The following is an 8,842-nucleotide window of genomic DNA, read 5'->3' as shown; positions in this document are numbered from 1 at the left end:
ATACAGAGTTCAATAGTCATTAAATAGTTCACGTTTGTTAACTCAATCTACATAATCTTTTATTCTATCAAGAGAAAAGGCAGTTTGAAGACAGCTTCTTCCTGAAATATTTATGTTTTATTATCTCTAATCAACAGTGCAATTATTTCTCATTATCAACACTGTAATTATTCATTCATTTATTCATTTATCTTATACATATGTTAATCAGTTACTATGTAATAGGCCCTGGCTATGTAATTAAGATAAGTCATAGCTTTTGTCCTCATGGAACTTAATGTCCAGAGAGGTATGCAGACAAATAAGCTGATGCTTACAATATAGATGACAAAGGAAACTGAAGGGTGATATAAGAATATATAAGAGGTATACATAATAGTTTTGACAGTTCAGGGAAAGCTCCTGAGAAGAAAGAGTAGGATGTGGTTATTGGGGGAGAAGAGGTAGGTTAGAGAAAAGGAAGAAGGAATAGTCCAAGCAGAGTAAGGGGTTTATGCAAAGACCCTGAGATAAGGCAGTCAGGGAAATGGAACCTAGAAATCTATGAGTGGTGGTAAAACCCTGGTTCTGAGGAAATGCAAATACAGCAGCAGAAAGTGCTATAAAGATAGAGGAATCAGGTTGAGAGAGAAGCAGGGCCAAATTAGAATGGTCCCAATAAGACATAGGTAGACATTGGAGACTGGCATAGGCTGAAGTACTTTTTAGAAAGGTTATTCTGTCTACAGTTTGGAGAACAGATTAAAGAGTTAAAAGGGATAAGATCAGAAAGTGTCAACCTTTCTCCACACCCGCGCCCCCCCCCCAATTGGTTTGAGGACTGAGTTAGTATTTCATTCTCAAGGGCAATCCATTAACTAATTCTAAGCATGGATTTACATAATGTTAACAATTTGCAAAAATATCACTGATAATGTCAAGAAGTAAAAACTGAAGAGGGAGATAATTGGACAATGAAAAATCTATTCCAAGAGATAAAGGATTCAGGGTGAATACTATAATAACCAGGTAGAGAAAATAGTTGAAATTGGGTGGCAGTGTAGAATAAGAGAGGAGGAAAAATAACCATGCCGCAACTACTGAGTTGAGTAGGTGCAGCAACTCCGCCCTGCAAAGGCTTTTAAATTACTCACTGCCTACACTTTAAGAGAAAGTTTGTCCATCCCTGGTTTAAGACTATTTGTTATAGAAGCATGGGTGGTAAATTACAGAGAGAAGCCTAACTTGGGAGCAATTTTATGTTTGAGGACATTTTATGTTTTATGTTCCTTGCAAGAAGGAAAAGAGGTATTGAAGATACTGGAAAGAATAGGTAACTATGGGAAGGAAGTCTCAGAGAAGACAGGGGTGGAAGGAATAGTTTTAATCAAAGGAGGGACTTTTTTCCATAGGCAGGGGTGGGAAATATTAAGTCTGGATTTGGATGGAAAGACATTTATCATAGAAGAGTAAAGATTAAAGCATTCAGGTCTAGTGACTTTTTTTTTTTTCCAATTTTATGAGGTAGGAAGCAAAGACATTTGCTAAGACTAAGGTGGGGGTGGGGAAGAAGGCACTTGTGGGGGAAAGGCAGTCTTTGAAAAACCATTTTGAGGGTTTGGCAGAAAGGAAAAAGTAGGCAAATAATCTCACGTTTCTTGTCTGTCCCTGGGATCCAAGGACTATAAACTAAGGGTTACTAGTGGCACTTACCAGCTCAGTTATGTGACGGCTATTATTTCTCTTTCCATATACCTGGAAGAATTATTGAGAAAATCCTACTTTAAAAGTGTTAAAATAAGTATTAACTCAAAGCACCTGACTTTGAGACAAATAGTTTTCAACTGGTTATTAAATTTAAGGTATCGTACTACATTCTTTTGAGAATATAAAGATGTGATTATGTCTTTCACAAAGCTCACGATTGATAGGTAAGAGCAATATATGCATGAGTAAGGAAGGTCAGAAAAGCCTGAGAAGTGTTACACAGTCAAGGTTAAACAAAATCTTTATGGGGGAAAAAAAACAAAACAAGACAGAAAAAATACATAATTCTTCACAGTGGTGGAGGAAAACTTCAACTAAGAAAACAGGGATATTTGTACCTGAATAATGTGAAGTAATTTTCGTGCGGCCTTTGATAAAGTTTTTTGTTTTGTTTTTGTTTTTTAACTACACATGTTGCACCCAATGGAAAACAACAATGTGTAGAAGGCATATGATCCTGTCCTAAAGATAGGAAAATAGATCCTGTGCTAAATTATCATCTCTCTTGAGGTCTAAGTAAAAGTTTGCTGTTAATGATTCTAACAAGGGTATCACTAAAAGCATAAACGCTGCATGGCTAAAGCATTTACTTATGCCCCACAAATGACCTTAATTTTTGTACATGCCAATAGCAGTTATAATCTCACATATATGAATCTAATCAAGAATGTAATGACAAACTGAAAATCCATATCTAATCAACATGAGACTTTTACATAAAACTTTTACTTTTCAAATACTACAAATGTATGCCATAATGTATTTCTGATATACTTAAAAATCTTAGTGGGCATCCAAATCTTTTAATACTTATATTCTAGATTATGAGCTCTTAAATATCAGTGACTCTTTTACACCTTTGTAACACCAAATATTACCTTAGGTAGTAGAGTTTAAAATAGTTGATTTCATGATGCTTTTTTTCTAATTCTTAGTTTTTTTAATTGTAGAATACATAGAATGAGATGTATAAAGGGCTCTAATTTTAAGTGCCCAACACACCACCTAGTCGTATAACCACAACCCACAACTAATTATAGAACACTACTTACTACTATCACTGCAGAAGATTCTCTCATGCCCCTTGTCGATGTCCCTCCCAAAAGTAAGCACTATTTTGATCTCTCTCATAATGCCTTGAAAAGTTCACTTTGATAAAAAGTATTTTGTTTATAATTAATTTGGTGAAAATAAGCATTTATATTCTTAGGTAACTGGTCACAAAGATAACAGGGGTTATTTCAATATAAATTTCAAGCCCAACTTTCTACAATGACTAAGTTCACTAGATAAGTACCACCAGCATCAAGCTCATTTTGTGTTGTGCTGTGTGGACCAGAAATAAAAAGCTCATTTAATGGTAACCCTTCAAAGGCATTACTCAAGAGTCACGATCATGTTCTAATTATTGTGGGGTGTGTACTAATTCACAAAACAAGTCAGACTCTTTGAAGGCACAGAAAGCCTACATTTCATGCCCCTAAGTTAATGAAGATTAAAAATTCAAGGTTTGTACATTGATGGCAACTACAAAAGCTTTGTTAAGATAATAGCCTTACTCTTCTTCTCATATAACAGTGATGCTTCTGTTAAAGAGTTTCACAGAAGTTTGGCAGATTGAACAAAATTGATGAATAATGGCTTTCAATGAGTGGTGCAAAATAGCAATGCCATTCACTTCATTCTAGGGTAGCTCATCATATTTTCCAGACTTTTTTAAACCAGAAAACGAAGTCTTTGTGTGTACTGTGTGATAGAGTATCACATCCTTATGGAGTATGCTCATCCACGGTGCTTTGTACGTAAAGGATGCAGCTCCTGATATTCTTAATGGTAAATGGCAAATCTTCCGTGGTATCTACCTCTAGACTGGGGAAGTTCCAAGAGACAGAAGTAAAATGAACTTGGTTGGGGGATATTAGCAAATTATACATAAATAGTGGGCAAGGGGTTAAGATGTTTGTACTGGTGGAATTAAATGGGAGATTCTTTCATTCAGGAAACATTTGTGTTAACTCCTACTGTGAAGGACTGTGCTATATATATTCTCTAAAGGAAACAAAGAAAATGAGAATTCCTGCCTCAGTAATTACTTAGTAGAGCAGAGAAGGGAGGACAAATAACCATGAACAAAGAAGTTTTACCATACACAAAAGGACAGATGTTAAAATCACTGTTTATCAAAAACTTGAAAGTAGATCAAAATAGCAAAGAATGTCCTGGTAGCACAAAAATAGCCTCATTTTAGAATTCTCATGAACTTTTATTGTAACCATTAGTACCACCCCCTCCACCATTCCTAATATCAAAACACTTTTAATATTTTTGTCATTACTATCCAACAAGACTCATCTCCTCTTTGACTGTCCTATGTACTCCAGGCTTTACCCAGAATGGTGTTTTGCTCCTTAGACAGCATTTGTTCTTCTGTTTCATAATTGCTTGAAGATATAGCTCTAAAGTTATCTTCTCCAACTTCCCTAATTGTGTGCACCACAGGTGTATATTCTTTTACCATCAACATCTCCTCAATGTTTAGGTCTAAATGTCTTATTACATCACTGGTGATCGTTTTCAGATTGCTTTCTACTACAAGAAAGTGCCACAATAAAAGGGCACTGTATGGGGTTTAGTATTCATTTAGTATCTAATATATAAGAAGTCTTCAAAATGCTTGCTGGAATCCACCTGCGTGGCTCAGTTGGTTGAGTGGCTGACTCTTGGTTTTAGCTCAGGTCATGATCTCAGGGTCATGACAGCAAGCCCCACATGGGGCTCCATGCTCAGCGGGGAATCTGCCTGAGATTCTTTCCCTCTGCCCCTCCCCGCAGCATGCCTGCAACACGCACACACATATACATGCTCCCTCTTCCTCTCTCTATAAAGTAAATAAATAAATCTTAAAAAAATGCTTGTTGGATCACAGAATAGCTGAGTGGAGGACAACTGTTGCTTGAGGAACAAGCTTGAGGAAGCTTGGCATAGTGGAAGACTGGAGTCAGAATCTGAAGTTTTAGATGTGATCCTTATCATTGAAAAGCTGCAATCTTGAGCAAGCCATATCTGAAAGCACAGAGACAAGAATTGATAATGAGTAGCAATCTAAGGGAAATGATGGAGTTTAATTTGCTCTCAAGTGATTCTACTTAATAGATAAGTAATTTTAATACAGTGCACATTGCCTAATGAAAAATAAGAAGGCCTAAAAGTGTTTTGTATTACCATAAAACAAAGGAAATGACATCAAAAGAATGAGTTGTAAGAAGAAGTTGCAAGGTGGTCAGCAAGGCAAAGGAAGACAGAAATTGTTGGATTTTGCTTTGAGACAGATATTGTGACTAGAATGAGTGATTTCCATGGCTCAGATTATAATCTGTTTAAGGGTGACTGAAAGTTAAAGAAAAAGAGACTCTAAATGTAGTTTATGCTTTTAAGAAAGTTAGAGATATAAGCACAGAAAAAGACTAAGAGTTTTCTTTTTTTTAAAGATTTTACTTATTTATTTGACAGAGAGCACAGCGAGAGGGAACACAAGCAGGGAGGAGTGGGAGAGGAAGAAGCAGGTTTCCCGCTGAGCAGGGAGCTCCATGTGGGGCTCGATCCCAGGACCCTGGGATCATGATCTGAGCTGAAGGCAGACGCTTAACAACTGAGCCACCCAGGCACCCGACTCAGTTTCAATGTAAAAGGTTTATCTTCAACAAAGCAGGAAAGAATATCCAGTGAAAAAAAAGACAGTCTCTTCAACAAATGGTGTTGGGAAAACTGGACAGTTACATACAAAATAATGCAACTGGACCACTTTCTTACAGCACACACAAAAATAAATTCAAAATGGATTAAAGACCTAAATGTGAGATAGGAAACCATTCAAATCCTAGAGGAGAGCATAGGCAGTAACCTCTTTAATATCAGCTGTAGCAACTTCTTACTAGATATGTCTCCTGAGGCAAGAGAAACAAAAGCAAAAATAAACATTGGGATTTCATCAAAATTGAAAGCATTTGTACAGTGAAGAAACAATCAATAAAACTAAAAGGAACCTACAGAATGGGAAAAGATATTTGCAAATGACGTATTTGATAAAAGGTTAGTATCCAAAATCTATAAAGAATTTATCAAACTCAACACCCAAAAAACAAATAATCCAGTTTAAAAAGTGGACAGAAGACAAACAGATGGCTAACAGACACATGAAAAGATGCTTAACATCACTCATCAGGTAAATACAAATCAAAACTATAATGAGATATCACCTCACACCAGTCAGAATGGCTAAAATTAACAACACAGGAAATAACAGTTGTTGGCAAGGATGTAGAGAAAGGGAACCCTCTTATACTGCTGATGGGAATGCAAACCAGTGCAGCTACTCTGCAAAACAGTATGGAGGTTCCTCAAAAAGTTAGAAATAGAACTACCCTACAATCCAGCAATTACACTACTAGGTATTTACTCCAAAATTTACAAAAATACTGAATCGGAGGGAGACATGCACCCTGAAGTTTACAGCAGCATTATCAACAATAGCCAAATTATGGAAGGATCCCAGATGTCCATCAACTGATGAATGGATAAAGAATGAGGTGGTATATATACACAATACTACTCGGCCATAAAAAATGAAATCTTGTCATTTGTAATGACATGGATAGAGTTAGAGAGTATTATGCTAAGCAAAATCAGTCAGTCAGAGAAAGACAAATACCATATGATATTATCTCCCTTAAATTCCACTCATATGGGCACCTGGGTGGCTCAGTTGGTTAAGCGACTGCCTTCGGCTCAGGTCATGATCCTGGAGTCCCGGGATCGAGTCCCACATCAGGCTCCCTGCTCGGCGGGGAGTCTGCTTCTCCCTCTGACCCTCTTCCCTCTCGTGCTCTCTGTCTCTCATTCTCTCTCTCTCAAATCAATAAATAAAATCTTAAAAAAATAATAAAAATAAATAAATAAATTCCACTCATATGTAGCATTTAAGAAACAAAAGAAATGAACATGGGTGGTGTGGGGGGGGAAGAGAGGGAAACCAAGAAACAGACTCAACTATAGAGAACAAACTGATGGCTACCAGCCGGGAGGGGACAGGCGGATGGGTTAAAAAGGTGATATGGATTAATGAGGGCACTCCTGATGAACACTGGGTGTTGTAGGGAAGTGCTGAATCACTAAACTCTACATCTGAAACTAACATTACACTGTATGTTAACTAACTGGAATTTAAATAAAAATGTGGGGGGAAAAGTTTAAATGTGAAGGTTTAACGGCATTTTTTTTTTTCTGATGCTTTTCATTATCACAGAACACACCACCTGCAAAGTGCGCGAAGAGGAAATGAGGGGTGAGGGACAGAGGTCAAAATGGGAAAGCCTGCATGGTCATTTCATTTCTTCTCTTTCTTCTTGTCCTTCTCATTCATAGCCAGGATCATCATGAGCTTTCTGAAGAGAGTAATGAAATCTAAGAAGAGGTCACCGCAGTGCCAGATATAATCCTTATCTCCATTTTCAGCCTTCTCAATAATGAGTATCAAAAAGGACAAAGCCACACATGACCACCAGCCCCACATACAGGTTTGCCTGGAAAAGCCAAATGGATCCAAAGAAAAGGTTCCCCAGGGAAGACAAGAGCATCAGGCTCATGGCTGACATCAAGACACCTCCGAGAAAGAGGTAGCTCCGGCGCCTGGCATACAGGGCGCTCAGGGTGAAGCAGGTGAAGATCATTGCTGTGCCCATGGAGGCGGTGGGAAGAATGCTGGGGTTGATGGCAATGCACAGCTCCAGAGCAGGGCCTAGGCCAACTCCTGTAAGGAAAGCAAATCCAGCAAGAAGTCCCAGTCTTTTTTGCTCAGTTTCATGGCTATGAGGTGTTGTCATCAGCCAAATCATCAACCCCAGGGAGCCCAAGGCAGAGAGCAGGCCAGCCTGAAGGAAATGAGTGACGACATGGACATAGGCCCCCGCGGCCGCCACAAACATACAGAGGGCAAAACTGGCATAGACCTTCTTCAGGTGCTGCTGTGTCGAGGGGGTTATGTGGGAAAATTTTAAGAGTGTATCACAGTTGATCTTCCGATCAAATATGTTCATGATGCCAGAGTCTGTGGGACACAGCCTCCGCTCTTCTTACCAGCCTCCCAGGAGCCTAGGTAGCTCTTCTAACACCGGATGTGTTTCTTTAACGGCATTTTTAATCAAGGTTTTACTTTGTTCTTGGTTTTTGGAGGAAGGATTACTTTGGAGAGAACAGATAATATAATCTCACAAAAACCTAAAATATTTTAAAAGAGTCATGCTGACATCCTTATTTTGCTTGTCCTAAATTTCAAAGTGGCACAAATATGATTTTTCTATGCAATGCTTATCATATGCAATCTTCTATTCATGCCATACTCAAAAAATAAAAGTAGTTTACACTGTCATTTTTAGTAAGTTGTTTCTAAATAACTGCGTTCTTTGAATGACTTTGAACTTTGTTCAGGGAAAATTTTGTCACATACTATGCTACAGCAATAGTTTGATTATGTTTGATTTTTTTGGATCACGCACAGGAAGCTTTTGCCTCCTGTGCATATTAAAATGTGGCTTCCATGTCACTAGAAAGAAGTCAACAAGCTTCAAACCTGTGCTCCAAACCGTTCAAAGAAGATTGTAATATTATACACATTTCTCCTCTTGGTGTCTAAGAGAAAAATAAAATGTTGACTGGCTTGGTAACTGATTGATTACAGCAGGGGCCAACAAACTATAGCCTATAAGCCAAACTGGGTCTGCTGCTTCTTTTTATATATAAAGTTTTATTAAAACACAACCACAGGGATTTAGGTATATATCATCCATAGCTGCTTTTGCACTATAACCACACACACAGTTGAATTAGCTGTAACAGAGACTGTATGCCTTAAAAAAATCTAAAATATTTATTATCCTTTGCAGAAATTTGCCAACACTATATCAAAGTTTAACATTTATAGTAAATGTCTTAATTTCTAAAACAGATTTCAAATATGTGCATTCCCACATTATGTTTATTTATATTAAAAATGTGAATTTGACAAATACTTATTGAACACCTTCTATGAGTCAATCTCTTT

General features: G+C 37.6%; 1 protein-coding gene across 1 annotated transcript; it reads right to left on the bottom strand.

The window, feature by feature from the left end:
- Nucleotides 1-7,083: 7,083 nt before the first annotated feature.
- LOC113920043 (bax inhibitor 1-like) lies at nucleotides 7,084-7,915 on the bottom strand. Its single transcript, XM_035726735.1, is given in 2 exon segments — nucleotides 7,084-7,271; nucleotides 7,273-7,915. Coding segments are annotated over 2 exon segments (708 nt in total). The 5' UTR covers nucleotides 7,839-7,915; the 3' UTR covers nucleotides 7,084-7,129.
- Nucleotides 7,916-8,842: the final 927 nt, after the last annotated feature.

The sequence above is a fragment of the Zalophus californianus genome, chromosome 3, assembly GCF_009762305.2.
Source record: "Zalophus californianus isolate mZalCal1 chromosome 3, mZalCal1.pri.v2, whole genome shotgun sequence".
Lineage (NCBI taxonomy): Eukaryota > Metazoa > Chordata > Mammalia > Carnivora > Otariidae > Zalophus > Zalophus californianus.
The sequence above is the reverse complement of the archived record's forward strand: the minus strand, read 5'-3'. Positions and strand labels throughout refer to the sequence as shown.